Raw genomic sequence first — 15,541 nt, 5'->3', positions numbered from 1 at the left:
TGGAATATCAAACGACCGCGAGCAATCGTTCGCTCGTACTTCTTAATGCACTTAAAATCTCAACTAGGAAGGCCAATTAACGATCGGCTCGTTACCGCGGGGGCCGCGTTACCTCGCACGTGCAACGAATCCAAACAAACGCGACAAAAGGCGAGCCCTCCCCGCTCCGTCGAGCCGTCGCCGAACCCCCTACCCCTACGCCGATATCGCCAATTACGCGGCCGATCCGATTACATTAATTAAATTCATCCCGCAGAAAATGAAAGGAGGCCGAGACGAGGCAGAGTGGCGTACAACTCCCAACTGTTCGCAATTATTCTTCCCTTAAACCTTAAAGTTGCCTTTAAAAACTAGAATCTATCACGGTCGCCGCGGGTAATCTCGTTATACGAAGGGCGCGGAAGAGGGGGGTGGCAACTTTTATCTGTGCGCGCTTACCGCGGTTACGTAAAGTTATTAGTTTGACCTATTTCCGCGAGACATAGAGAAGGAAGGATAGAAGGAAGGAAGGAAGGAAGGAAGGAAGGGTGGATGAGGAGAGAGGAGGCAGAGCATGAAAGAGCACGCACTAAAATGCCATGAATTCCGACAAAAGCTTACTTGCTAACAATCCCTCTCCCCTTTCCCGTCCCGGCAACCCTCCTCGATCCTTCTTCCTCCATCGACAACCACCCCCACCCCCCTGGCGCAACCCAGCGGAGCCGCTGAATCCCACAGAGGCTCAGCGGGCTTGTACGATTCGTGTCCAATCATCGATTCATCGGAAAACGAAACCAATAAAAGGATGGAGACTCACGTTGACTGCTGCTCCGCCGTATGATGTTCTCGAGGAATGTGTTTTGCGGGGCGACCAGGCCCCTGCGCCCCCCTGGCATCCTTCCTCCCTTTGGATGATCCTGGATCCTGGTCGCTGGGTCTATCAGGACCTCGGCCAGCCTCTGGCTACCACGATCGCGGGCCTGCTTCCGCGCCTCATATCTCGTTCATCACCCGAAACCGCCCCTCTTCTCGCGCACTCCACTCCTCCCGCTGTTCAGGCTTTCTCTCTCTCTCTCTCTCTCTTCTTCTCTCTAGACGCGTGGTACGGTGACTGTTGCGATCGAACACGCGAGCAACGAGCACACGCGCACTCACACTAACTGAATGTCATGACTCGCGGATGGTTCACCATCGTGAAGCGTTCGAATCACCTGTCGGCCGCGGGGCCGGTCCGAGCAGCCGCGACGCAGGCGAACAGCCGACCCTTAGCACCGATCATCCGATAGTTCGTGGGCGCGAGCGATCCTCGTCGGCGGGACAGGTAGAACCCGGTCGATTCTCCTCTGGGAGGCGCCGCAGCCTTGCTCCGTTCGGGGTGACAGGGTCCGGTGTCGAGTGTGGACGACAGGGTAATAGCGTGTCTTCAAGGTCTGATGCGATGCACGGTGTAGACTCTAGGAGGGCTGAGGACACATCTGCGACGAGCCTAGGCGACGACAGCGTCTTCCGTGGGTGTTCCTCTAGCTACTGTGAACCTCGAAGATCTCCTCTTGCAGCGTACCAGCCGGCTGGCAGCAATCTGAGCACGTGTCTGGTCACCTGGACCAGGGGCCAGCGGTTGGGCTCCTCCTCCAGCTTGCACCGCGCTCGGTCCTCAGCTTCCTCGGGCTCTTAGGGGTCCCTGGCCGAGGCAGAGGAGCGGCGGACGCGACTTCGTTCTGTACGCGGTCAGAGTGCGGGCAACGGCTGGCCGCCGACGGCGATGAGGGGAAGGTGGAGGACGGCGATCCAGACTTATCGAGGCGCCGACCACGATGGGCTCGCGGAAGTGTCCTCGGCTGACGGAGGCGCGATCGATGGCCCATCTAACCGCAGTCCTTCCAGGTGATCGCGCGCGCTATCACGGATACCCGACGGCAAGTAATTAGACGACTGCGCGCTACCCGCCACGTCGTTCTCCACATCCTCGGCGTCCTCCTCGGCGTCGGTGCAGCTGGTGCCCGCGGAGGAGAACATCCCTTAGACAGGGGAACGCGGCTGGTGACGGATCCTCGGTCACATCCTCCAAACTAGACCGTGCAGCCGCGCTGTCGACGTAACCCTCAACACCGAGGCTCCTCTCCCGAGCCCTGGCGCCCGCTTCCGCGCGGAGGATGCTGCTTCCGGGCGTAAGAGCTTCGCAGCAGATCGCAGCCTACGCTTCCTGTAAGGCGGGGAGGTGACTACAGGTCGTCCTGCGGGCCACAGCTGCAACAGAAGGGAACAGTGGTTCAAGTTCGACGACGACGATCTGCGAGTCGATGGAGGGCGAGGCTGGGGTCTGGTAATATTCTGACGAGCCCTCGGACAACCGTGCCAACAATAGCTGCCTGTTCCATGATCAGAGTTTCGTCGCGGAACTTCAAAGTATTAAGTCACTGGAAAAGTTCGATCGCTCAGTGTTGGGCGATGCTAATAGAAATGGCTTTCTTTGCTATACCTACTTGTAGTTTTGCCAGGAAACTGGCACATGGTCGTAGATAGTTTGATTAAGAAAGCATGCAATATACTTCTACTTTTAATGAGAGTTTTCTTTAATGAAGCGAGCGAACTTTTGTGGAGACCTCACAGAATGAAAGGGCACGAGGCCCCACTCGTCTGCAGGCGGTAGCTCTTGCAGAGGTCTTGCAAGAGCGTTATGTCTACCAGCAATAAATATGACTAATGGAGACGGAATTCCTAGCACCGAGCTAATTCTCCGCTGAATGAAGAAAAGGCGACTCGTATCACGCGACAGACGTCGAACTGAAACGGAAGAGGGGAGGTAAAAACTGAGTTTTCATGCTGCGGGCGATAAATCGTGCCAAGTTGGCTTTACGTATCCATAGAGCGCTCGTATTTTCGCGGAACAGAGGAAGTGGGGGTGGAAGAGGGGGGGGGGGAGCGTAGGAGATCGTATAACAAAGGGAAACGGTTAGATTAAGGTCTCTCAATTTTGATAACGATGAGATTAACTGAGTTCAATGTGTTCCATTAATCGCAGAATTACGTTAAACAATACAACGCTGCACAGTGGGGAAATTTCGCGATTTTATGGCCAAAACCACAGAAACAAATTTTTCAATTCGACAAAATAAATGCAAATGCCAATTGAAGAACTAATGTGAGTATCAAATTAATCCAGATTTTCAAGTTGCTTCGTACACTTATATTGTGTTATCCAAAGATCTGAAAATAATTTCAAGGCATTGGATTCAATTGCTGGTGGTGCGTAAGATATCTTTTTGTCCTCAAAGTAATTATGTTTCGGTTTTTAATACGTAATTTATACAATTTTTAAAGTAGCGCTTTAGAAATAACCTTTTCACATGAGAATCAATTTTCAATTGCATAAAATAGTTATCAATCCCATAATTTCCTGCAATGATTTTCGTTTAAAATCGCAAAATTTCCCCCACTGTGCGCTGTCTCGATATTTTAGGAGTCTAGGGTTCCCAAGAAATCGACTAGAAACGGAGAATTTTAAATCTGGCGCGCCCATTCGGAGAACACCTACCCTCCATTACTCGCAATCAAACGAAACTGCTCAGCGCCCTCGCTCCCATCTCCTCGATTACACCTACGAATTTCCTCCCCAATGCTTCCTGCTAGTAATCAATTCCCGCAGATATTTAACCGGTAACGCCCAAAGAATGTATAAACGGTAGGATCTAGGTTATGAATTTCATTGATCTCGATGGTGGAACGTTTATTTTCGGCGCGAACGCTCGGATCGGTCCCGAGTTCCCGAGGAAAATTTACATCGAGTAAATCGATGAAAATTGCAGTGATACCTTACGGTTTTTACACGCACAATGCAGATAGTGCCCGTAGCACAAATAATAACCACGCGTGGCCGAGTCGCGTCAACAATTTTATTCCCATTTACTTTCGCACGACTTGTTTCAGCTCTTATCACTCTTCTCTTAACTCTTTCGCTGCGTATTTAAATTTTTCAGACGCTTCTTCAAAAGTTTAAATTTTACATCAATAAAAAAAGTTTTAATTCTCACCTTTTTTTAGAAAACAACAGAATTTTTTTCCAAGAGAATACATTTTTTAATGGATAGACTATATTCGAAAGCCCGCAGCGGAAGGGTTAAGGAAACAATAAAATATTTCTCAATTCCCGGTAAATTCATATTGAAAGTTCAATCTATTACAATGCATCAGTATTGTTGCAAAGCGCTTAGAAAATAATTTTATGATGGAACGATGGACTTGATAATTTCTCCAACAAGCCAACGCAATGATAACAATAAAGAATCCTCTTTCCCTGAACGATGCTACCATCGTTCACAGGTGCACAATAACGATTAAAACGATCTCTTCGAAAACAAAGCTACTGACGTCAACGGGGGTGTCAATTCCAAGTGACTCTTCCGACCACCGATGACCAAGCTTCGGTGCACGAAGCTCGGAGGCAAGATTCTTTATTCGATTCGCCTCGGATCCCTTTCGATCTGTTCCCAGAGAAGATTACTTTTCCTCCGCGCGGTCGCCTCGGATCCTCTCTCGTTCCCTCCGCGCCCTTTGTTTCGCCAAGGCATTGTGGCTTCAGGATTACTCCCGATACCGCCGCTGCTCATCCTTCCGCGTCGTTTCGAAAATTCTCCCCCGCAATAACTTTAGCGCCCCCTCGCCCGGCACCGTGGAAATCGCTCCCGTTCCGTCCCTGTTACCCGGGGCGGTCGAAAGCAGAAATCAAAGCGGAGGAATCGCTGGCGGAATCTACTAACTTTCGCGCGATCGAGTTAGCCGGGGCCAATTTGAATGAAAGCGCGCGGATAAGTCGAGTAGATGGGTGGAAAGCGAAGTCTGGGGATCTGCAAGTAAAATGAAAGCTAACAGGGGCGAAATTGGGACGACCGGGACCGGAAGTCCTCGGCTAGGGCGCCCGGGTTGCTCGAAAATTCTGACCACTGTCCACGTTCCTCGGCCATGGAATCTCCCTCGGATCGTACACAGCTCCAGGGATTTTATGAATTTTAAATTACTCCGCGACGAGGTCCCCTCGGGGTCCCTCGGTACACGCTCCCGCGCTGGGATCGTGGGATATGTAAAATGCCTGGCAAACATCCCTTCAGCAGGCTATATTATCCACCGCCGAGTAGATAAGTTCCGCGTTAGGCCTCGACAAAAAGGCTCGACAGCCCCATAGGCGAGACGCTGGGCGCACCGCCATTAAACAAGTAAAACGAACCGATCAAGGATGTCCCATCGCGCTCGACGGCGCACAATGTCGCCTATCATCTGCTCGACGATCCTCGCGCGAGAACTGACAAAGGAAGCCTCCAGAAGGCAAAGCTATCTCCTCAAAGGAGGATCGCTTCTCGCCGAAGAAACCAGCCGCCGAGACCCACGATCTTTCCTCGAATACGCGCTAGAATTATACCGAAACAGGACACTTTTAAACGCGTCATACACTTTCACCCCCACCACGATTTTGCGTAATAAGAGGGTGGATCGCAGCTTCCATAGAACCAGTCACGGTTCCCCGTTTCTCCGAGCGAAATTTATTTAGCACCGCCAATCGGAGATATTGGAAACAACGAAATCGGGCCGCGGCGATTTCCGAGAATTCTAATAACGCGCGAAGGTCGGCTGAAAGTGGAGAAGTAGTTCGCGCGATCGATGCCAAGTTTTCTCACTAAACAGAAAGATCCAGGCGGGAGGGGTAGCAGGCGATATCGGGACACCGTTCGACGGTGTTCCCGTTGCTCGAACACGGAAGAGTCCTCCGCGGAGAAACGTCAGCGCGAGGGATGTCGCTCCGATTCGGTTCCTTTTTCCAAGGTGATTGAAAGAAACAGGAGATCCTGTTCCCTAATATTCACTTTGTGTATATTTAATTAACCCTAGAGTCGCCAGTGTGCTGTACAAAGCGGAACCTTCGTTTCGGTTTTTTAAAAGAGTGTTGTAAATCACTCTTCCTCCGCAGCAGACCATTTCCCGCCGGCACGCGTTGCTTCCGCAATTTTCCCGCCGTTTACAACTCAATTCTACGCAACGTCGATCAGCTGACTGCGGCTACAATCAATAACAACTGTCAGCTCGAAATTTCAGCTTCAATCTACTCGCAATTTGCCGTTTCGCCTCCCTATGTCGCTTGCGCTATTGGTCAGGGGGAAGTTGAAACCGTGAACGACGATAGAAATAAGGTAGCGTGGGTTTTAACTTCTCCTTTCACCGCCGCTGTACGAATCCACCCTCGTATTCGGTGTCAGCGGCGACGGGAGTTACAAATGGGCTTTCATCGATTCCTGCGGTGAATTATGATTCGCACAAGGGTGAAGTGAAAACTCCGCGGCCTTAACGGGCGTGACGGGCTGTCTTTCAGACCCGAGCTAGAAACGTTGCCAGGCGTAGAGATTTGAAAGGGGCTGTGCGAGAGAGAATACTGTGAAAAGAAATTCTTAATAAAGTTCCTCGGAAGTTTTCAGTGCGAGAGCGCCTAATCGAATGCAAGGGGATGGTATCGATAGCTCCCACAGGGCGCCAATCCCCCGAACAAAATAACCGACCCGGAGCAGGGGACGCGCGACAGGGATTTTCCATTTTCCGATCGTTGTTCCCAGCGCTCGTCGACACGGGACCGAACCAGAGGCGAGACTTCCGGGGGGATCGGCTTGTCGCGGGAGGGGTCGCGAAGGAGAGGACGAGGGAAAGAGGGCAAAGACCGTGTCGAAGAGGAAAGAGGTCACCCGGATATCTCGAGCGGTCTGCTGCTCTCAGCGGAGAGCAGTCGTATCTCAAGGTGCCCCGTCATTTTTCGCGGGAGGCGTTCCTGGCAACGATCGTCCGAGCTTCTTTCTCCTACCTCCGCTCTGATCGATCGATCTCTGCCACGCTTTTCACCTACCCCGTCACGCTGGACGACTCCTGGTCGCCTCGGGGAAATGTGCGAGGAAACGGGCGCGACTCTGGCTGAGCAGCTACGAAGGGTACAGTGGAGTACCGTAAAATGGGGGAACATTGGCAGCGGGGGATAACATTGGCACATGCGGGAGTTACATTGGCACCTATACGCATGAACATATAAAGTCGCATTCGAGATTTTAGGTACTCGATTGTTTCAACGTTAGCGGTTAGATATCGTCGGTGATACTGCAACACCTTAGACCACATATACCTATAGACACGGCCTGCTCTATATGAAGCCACGAGTCATAGTGAAGCAAAGATAACGGGCAAAAGTGACGTGACTTGTGGGCAAAAGATAATTCAAACTGGTGGATAGTACCTCATACCATGTATACAAGTGAGGTTATATCTTTTTCTGTGAATAATTTTTTAATTATAATTAATAAAGGTGCAAACATGGTGTATAAAGAATTGCAAAGACAATGATTAAATCGCATTTTCGGAAATATTTATACATCGCTGTAACTTCCATCATTACTTTGCCCACACGTGACGTCACGTAGATGATTTAATCTTTGCGTCAAGGCAGTTATCTGAAGCCGTGTCTATAAGTATATATGGTCTAAGTGCAACACCGTGTAACATACCGCGTATCTGCAAAGTAGCAAAATTGAGATTTCGTGCCCACGCTTGCCAAGCGCTGTTTCGCTTTTTTTAAAAGTCACGCCATGTGAAATAGACAATAGGAAGCCGTCTTTTTACCAACGGAACCAGCAGGTTCGAGGATACCGTGAATCTGTCGCTCTTAGCAAGTTGGCGACAAAACCGCGCATTTACAGAGAAATCAGGTGAAGCGACGGCACGTTTGGTGCGTGAAAGTGACTTTACACAGCAATTAAGCATTTTTATGATGAATTGATGCTACTATTTATTACAAGGCGTGCTAAAACTGACCCAAAAAAGTCCAGTCAAAGAAATCCCTTAAAATGGCTGAAATATTAAGTTTTTTCTTCCTCCTGTAAAATCGGTAAAATGCAGAACCGCGGTATTTACAAACTGCTCGTACAGTAATTTAGTCGAGTAGCGAGTAATTTAGTAATTTACGATTGTTTTATTAAGCTACTCGACTAAATTTTAATATCCACACGCGAAAAACGATTAAATTATATGCTAATCGACTAAACTACTGGACGTATCTGAACCAGCCTTTACTGACTTCAGAGTAGTAAAACTTCACCTGTTACTGCTATTTATACGATGTGCCAATGTTACCTCGTACCAGCTAGTATTTAACATGTATTAAAGAAGAGATAGACAAAAATTTTATGCATTTCAACACTTGTAGTACGATCACGAAACATGCAATGTTACGATAGGATACTTAAAGCAACTGTAAACATTTTAATTTTTACATTATATAACAAAATGTATGAAAAACCTGCCAATGTTCCCCCATTTTACGGTATCCTACTATAACGAACAAGGTTCTAGAACGAATCAGTTCGTTATAGGATACCCGCCTGTACATACAGTAGCTCCTCCAATTCCTGCAATCGACAGGTGCAGGAAATTAGATAAACACATAAAGGGAATCTGATTTAAAGAAGAAGAAGAAGAAGAAGATAAATCTTGCTGCCATCGAAGGGGAAGCTCTGCGATCGAAGGTTCTAGTCTGAAGGACCACTGTGAACACCGACGGAAGCTACGGTTCAACTTCAGGTTCATCGTATCGCTTTTAATCTCCTCGGAGCCTACTAGACTAGAGTTTCCTCGAAGAAGAGACACCGCTCCTTCGACGAGGGCCCTCGTGGTCCCCACTTGCTCCATCGTGGATCCCAATCTCCCTCGAGGACGCGATAACTGTCGCTGTCCCGACCGCTCCGGCTGTCTGACTCCAGAAAGAGGATTTCTCTCAAACGGCCTGCGTCGGTCGGAAACAATAATTAGAACGGCGAAAGTGTTACAGGGCCGCGCCGTCAGTTGTCCACCCCAGGTGCTCCTCTGAATAGAGGAATCGCTTTGCAGCGTGGCTAGGAGCCACCGGCCACCCGGAGACGAGCGAAAGAGTCGTGACGCTTCTGCTGTCAAAACGGACTGACTCGCGGCGGAGTTTGGGAAAGTAACTTTGGCACGGCGCGGACGAGGGCTGGTTGGAGGGAGACGGCGTCCCCTTAGACGTTTCAAAGGCACGGAGTATCGATCCATCGACCTTCCTCGCGAAGGTGGACCACCTTCTCGGTTTCACCTTGCACCTACGCTTCGGAGGGGGGCAGGCGGAGGTTGATGGACAGGTAGATAGAGATAGGAGAAAGGGAAGATCGTCGAGGGTGGCGGGTGGGGCGGAGAGTAGACGTTGAGTGAAGATGGGGGTGGTTCCCAGTAGAAAAGGGAGGATCAGAGTAGCCCAGAGCGAGGTAAGACGGAGGAGCTTTTAGTGATAAAGAAGTCAGATAAATGGATAGCCGGAGTAATATCTAAACGAAGCAGAGGAGGCTGTGTACCCGACAAAGAAGAGTAAAAAGGGAAATTAACTTTGCAATCTTGAAATTCAGTATTCTACCTCTGCAACATTCAGGAGAGAAAGTAGACTCTGTTATTCTGAAATTTATTATTCTACCTGCTAGAAGGTACACTATTTCCGAGAAGAAGCCACCGTCGAATGGGGTAGCTTTGAGCACTTTTTGTAAATACTTCTACTCTTCTTAATGCTACCAAAGTAATTACAATTTTGTAACGAGTAAAAACACTGAAACCGGTCATTTCAAGTAGACGAAGATGGCATTTTTAAAGAACAAAATTAACAAGTGAATCTCCTTTATAAAAAAAGTGCAAAAAAATTACTGACTCTGTGGTAACTTTTGCAAGCCTAATTAAAATATGCTAAAAGAAACAGATGTACCTAAAAGAATAATATAACATTTATCTCTGAATTGCGATCAATTGCTATCCAAAACACTTTGGGAACAATATCTGCTCCGAAATAGATCCTAAAGAAATTTATTTTAAAATCCAGCTTCGCGGTCAAAGGCACCCTGTTCAACTAATAAAGCCTCAAAGCTCTGCAAGCAATATTCAAAAGACAAAGGAGCGCTGTTCCGATGAAGAAGGAGCTTCCAAGTGATCCAGGAAGCTGTAAAACGGTCTTCCACAGCTTTGGAGCAGCGGCTCGATAAACGCCGCGCGTAACAGGCATGTAAAGGGGGTCGGAGGATCCCCCGTTGCGTTGGAAAAGTTTACGGGGGCGCGTTTCTCGCGGTCAATGGAATCCAGAGTAGGAGATGACGTCATTGGCGCGGTGGGTGGCCCTGTTTCGCGGATCGACGTGGTCGTTTCCGCGATCCGTGCCACGGGAACACGGCTCCGTAGCAGCCATTTCGGCCATCCCTCTCGCGACATAAATTATAAAATCGCGCGACGCCAGATCGTCGCGGAACGGGACCAGGGGAAGCTGCTGGCTGCTGGGAAATTGAACCGCGATACTCGCCCTCTTGACCTCCATTCCGAACCCGTCCGCCGTTCAATAATTTATCCGTTTCGGCCGTTAACAGCACTGGCTCCTTCTCCCTTTTCCCCATGTAACCGGGCAGCAAGAGGAATTTCACCGAGACATTTCGGATGCTCCTCTGCGATTAAACTCTTCGGCGGGATTAACATGGATATCGAAAATGCGGGAGGAAATTTATCTGCAAGAAGCTCTGCTTTGGGGGTTGCACACTTGAGAATTTGTATAATAAATCGCAGGGAGGCTGGTCAAGGGTGACTTCGCCTGAGTTTAGGGGGAAACGTGAGAAGGATGATGCAGAGGGTTAAATATGTAAGGCAGAGTCGACAGAAAAGTGGAAAGATCGGCTAATGGATCAGCTAAAACTTAACGGCTTTTGATGCCCAATAAAACTGTGCGAAGAAATCATTAAGAATTTGTGGTTTAAATATCAAACGTCCCCTTTATATCTACTACAGGTTTCCAGATATATCTACAGGAAATTAGGAAATCAGACATTAACCTCTAAGGGCTGTTTTCACCCCGAAGAACGGAGAATGGTTACAAACAAAAAATTGCCTGATACTTCTATCGAGGTCCTCTACAAACCCGCGTGGTTTCAAAGGAATTGTATGCTTGCAGGGACAGTTGATCAAGGATGAAGGCTCCGTGCGAAGGAAACCCCCGCTCCAAGCAGATAATGTAACGAAAAGTGGATCGGGAAACGAGATGACGAGTCGGAAGACGAACCTCGAGGTATGAAGAAGCTTAGATAAGACGCGAAGAGACAAAGGGGGGAAACGAGCACGAGGGGTGGTGGGCAACGAGGCTGCGAGTGGAAACGGAGAGGAAAGTGAGGGTGCGGAGGTGGTGGAAGAGGACGTCGAAGAACGAGCAACAGATCCAGCCGAGCGATCGGCGCGGAGGAACACGAGGGAAATTGTATTTGGGCCACGGGGCGGGTACACGGTTCTCGATTTCCCACGAGGGGCCCAGGCGAATTCATAACCGGATCTATTCAGCAAGAAGGCGTAGTCGCGGATGGATCCGGTGACGCAACGATCGGGCGCTGGTTGCCATTCTTAAATCGATGCTGGAGGAAAGGAAAAGGCTGAGAAATCGGCCAAGGAATCCCGTCGAGAAGTCCCGGACAAAAGCTTCCTTATAAAGCTTCGACTAGGGAAGCGCGAAGAGGGAGAGCCTACCCCTCTGCACTTTTAATTCATCATCCCTCGAGAGAAGTTCCCTGCACTTTGGATCTCGACATCCTGCTTTCAAACATGCCAGCCGAGTAGAAAAGTGAATCTTGCGGCAGTCACCTTTCGACTACAGCGTTCTGCTAGCCACCCCCAATACCCCAGTAGCTGAGAATCGATATGAAGAAGGCGATGAGGATCGTTGGGAGGTGTCGCGACGAAGACACTCGTGGCGGTCGACGATCTGCGCGGCAATACATTTGCCAGCGGGCAGTTAATCGGGAGTGAATTGAAGGTGAGGCAAGGGTGGACGGGCGGCCGGTATCGGAAATGCATAGACAACGCAGGGGCGCGCGAGGACAGTTTGCAAACGCAACGACCTGTGAAGCTGGCAAAAATCCAGAACCTGTGTCACGACAGAAGGATTTCAAGTACATACGTGCATACCAGGAGGATAATCATAGTAAACGTCGAAATCACCCCCTTGTCCCACCTTCCTCCGCGGATTGCGGGGGGATGAAAAGCGCCCTGGGTCCGCGAGGATATATTCTTTAAGGGGGTATTCTAGTCCAGACACTCGTTTTTGAAGGTGATATTTGGAAATTAATTCTGGAAAACCTATCGCACCTACAGAGCAGGGGTTTTGCACACATGTTTAGTAGTGTTTGAACTATCAACACAAATTTTTGGAATGCATTATATTGAAATTTGTACAAGTTACACGCCGAAGGGTAGGTCGTGTCATCGAAAACCGGCCCCATCGGGCGCACGAATTGCGGCCGTCCTAGTCATCTGGAACGAAAGTACCAAAGATTTTTTTAATCTATATGAGTGTAGTTATCGCCCGAACTAGATGCAACCAAGTCCGGACATTGTTACCGAAATCACAGCTGTTTAAAAATTTATATTTGATTTTTTCGACTTTTCTTCAGCTAAAACAGGGTGTGGGGAAGGTTGTATTAAAACTATTGATATAATTCTAGTTCCGGCTATAGGTACACATGCACTTTGAATGTGTGTGAAATTCTAGCTCAATCGGTCCAGTAGTTTTTGAGAAAAATGTGCGCCCGATCTAAAAAAATTGTTTCGAGAAAAACGCGTTTAAAGTTTTTCATGCAGTACGACCTATACAACTGAAATTGTGGTAGATAACAACTAATTTCTGTAGCTGTCTCACGCTGCGGCCTTAAACCCCTATAACTCTGGGAGTTTTTCGAATTTCACCTTAATATTTTAGAGACATATTTTCGAAACCCTAAAATATTTGAAAATCAAACAAAAAGAAAATATAATTTTTGGGTAGAATACCCCCTTAAACACGACTCTAGGGTGCATCGAGGTTCCTCGGGGTTGTCCGTCGCTTAATTTTGTAATTTGTAATTCAATAAAGTTGGTTTGTGCTCACGATTATCAAACTGGATCGCATGGAGATTCGTGGAAACATGGGGTAGCACGTGGACAGGTCGAAGGAGTCTCGACATTGGAAAGGTGGCTGCCTTCCCGATTCCCCGCGCGAATCGCTCGAAAATTTCCCACGAAAGGGGATGGATATAAATAAAAAAGGATGGAACAGATCGAAGCTGCCTACGCTTGGTTCGCGGAGTCCTTCAACGATAACTGTTTTCGCTCGAGTCGTTAAGCGTGTCGACCTCGATCGTATCGCGTAAGCCTTTCTCGATTATCTTAACTGAGAAACCCTAATAAGTCCAGCCTGTCCCCCGCCTTCAGAAACACCCCGTTAACTCACGCCCGCCCTTCCGAACGACACCTACCGCCCCGACCCACCTCACCTAAGTGGCGAAAGAATCCTAGTTGCAGGCTCCGGTGCTAATGACGAAACACGGTGTACCCTTGATGAAAAAAGAACGAGTCGAGTGGTCAACTTGCAGGCTTTTGTGCGAATACCTCTTGGCCCCCTGTTACCCAGATATTTACCCTACTGACAGACTTTCGGGCAGGATCGCGAGGGGATTCGTTGGAGCGATCAATTATTCTCTCCTGTTCGTCAGAGCTTTCAAAGGGATTCGTATATTTTCACAAATATAAATATAAGATATCTCTGCTATTACTCGTCTAGAAAAAATAAGCATGTGCTTAGAGCGTCAGGGGAAAGGGAGGAACATAGAAATTTTCTGAATTTTAAAGTCTAACTTTTGTTAGAAACACTTTTCAGTCAGATTATCGAAAATTCCTAGGAAATCGTACATTGCGTGGAATTGGTCACCCTGTCTAAGGGGACCTCGAAATCTTTTATCTGCTTAGAGTCTGTAAAGGTCTTAATCCGGCCCTGTGTATTATACCATCTATCTTTCTACGAGTAATAATAATAATTTCCAGGAGCAGCTTCGAGCAGAATCGTGCTCTGTAGATTTAAAGTTCACTGGTTGGTTGGAATAATACCACTTGTCCTCGGGTAACGTTGGGTATCGATTGCTACGCTGTGAATACAGATTCTGTGTTTTTTTTTTCCTTTATCACTACCTGACCTATCCAACAGAGGCGACGTTTCTCGTTGAAGAGAAACGCGAGCTGGAGAATGCCTGCTGCAACTACTGGAATCCACGCGCACCGCTTTGTTCGCGGTCTCCACTGGGACGGAATCGCGCGGAGCTTCGATCCAAAACAAACCTCGCGGCTGACTGACTGCCCTAGAGCGAAGAATCGCAAGAATTGCTCGGTCGAAACCCCTCTCCCCCCATGTACACTTTGAACTTGCCACGGAAACATCGAACTTCGGCACTGCGAGCTACAAGTCTGTCCACTCTGGCCTCTGCCTAACGAATCCAGTAAAGGAAACGCTTGGGACCCGTGACATTAGCGTCGGGAAGTGACTTTCTGGTCACAGGGAAGACACTGGCCACCCGGAGGCGTAAACTGTAATGCTGAAATCGCTCGTGGATAATGTTTAACGTAAATTAAAATTACACCATTGCACGCGTCGGGCCTCATATTGTTGGGTTACTATAATTATTAAAAGGCAAAAGTGATTCAGGAAGGTAAGATTTTTCTCCTGATTCTTATTCCTTTTTTTCTCCAGTCAAAATTTTTTTTCGTCAACATAATATCTATACGCGTTACACGCGCACCTTCAGCCAACAGAAACTAACACATGTTTCGTTCGTCAATCGGTATCTTCACTGTGCAATCTACTCCAAATTTTGACAGCTTACCGTCAAATTATAACCAAGTTATAAACGTGGTAAGTTGCCGAAATTTGAATTGCGACATGTTTGAATATCATCAAATTGTCTTTTATTTGTAACGAAACAGAGGATTTTATGTATATATAAATAATCGAAGTGTAAAATGATGCTGCGACTGAATTTATCCTTAATTCTGTCCCGTGATAATTTGTAAGTTATAATATTAAAAATTATCTTAAGTCATTCCCTATGCAAATTATCTTTGTAAAAAGAAGTGAGATCCCCTTAAAGAACTTTCAAAAATTAAAACTAATAAGCCAAGTACATACATAAAAAAGTCGAGAACGAAAAAGAGTATTATCAAATAAATCACAAAAAAATAGACGATAATAATAAATATAATATTAAAATTATCTAAAGTCATTCCCTATGCAAATTATCTTAGTAAAAAGAAGTGAGATCCCCATAAAAAAACTTGAAAAAAGTAAAAAAATTACGCCAAGTACGTGAAATCAAATAAATCGCAAAAGAATAGAAGATAATAATAATTAGAATATAAAAAAAAATGTGAAATCAAAATGAGCTGCAAGTACATAAATATGCTTTCCAACTTTCCATTACCCATATCGCGGACATTTAAATAATGCGAAGATAAAATGTAACATCTAGACATTTGCCAGATGTCCGCGGCCTGGAAGTCAAATACTTGGCGTGGCCAGGCAAGGTATTCACATAAGCAGGCTTTCACATAATTTGTCCATTTAAAACTCTGACAATGTGAGTACATTTTCATTATATTGCGTTTTAAAATAATTCCTATTCATCAACACCTTGACCTTGCCTGGCCACGCCAAGTATTT

At 47.4% G+C, this 15,541-nt stretch overlaps 1 protein-coding gene across 4 annotated transcripts in view; it reads right to left on the bottom strand.

The window, feature by feature from the left end:
- The window catches only part of Eag (potassium voltage-gated channel protein ether a go-go), an 89,794-nt gene that overhangs the window by 72,879 nt on the left and 1,374 nt on the right, over window positions 1-15,541 (bottom strand). For all 4 annotated transcript variants that reach the window (XM_076813714.1, XM_076813716.1, XM_076813715.1 and 1 more), the window contains exon 2: window positions 797-2,226. In XM_076813714.1, coding sequence (XP_076669829.1) covers window positions 797-875 — 79 coding nt within the window. In that variant the 5' untranslated portion in view covers window positions 876-2,226. The remainder of the gene's footprint in view (window positions 1-796; window positions 2,227-15,541) is intronic.

Source organism: Andrena cerasifolii, chromosome 6 (genome assembly GCF_050908995.1).
Source record: "Andrena cerasifolii isolate SP2316 chromosome 6, iyAndCera1_principal, whole genome shotgun sequence".
Taxonomy (NCBI): domain Eukaryota; kingdom Metazoa; phylum Arthropoda; class Insecta; order Hymenoptera; family Andrenidae; genus Andrena; species Andrena cerasifolii.
Note: the sequence above shows the minus strand (reverse complement) of the source record. Positions and strands in the feature narration are given on the sequence as shown.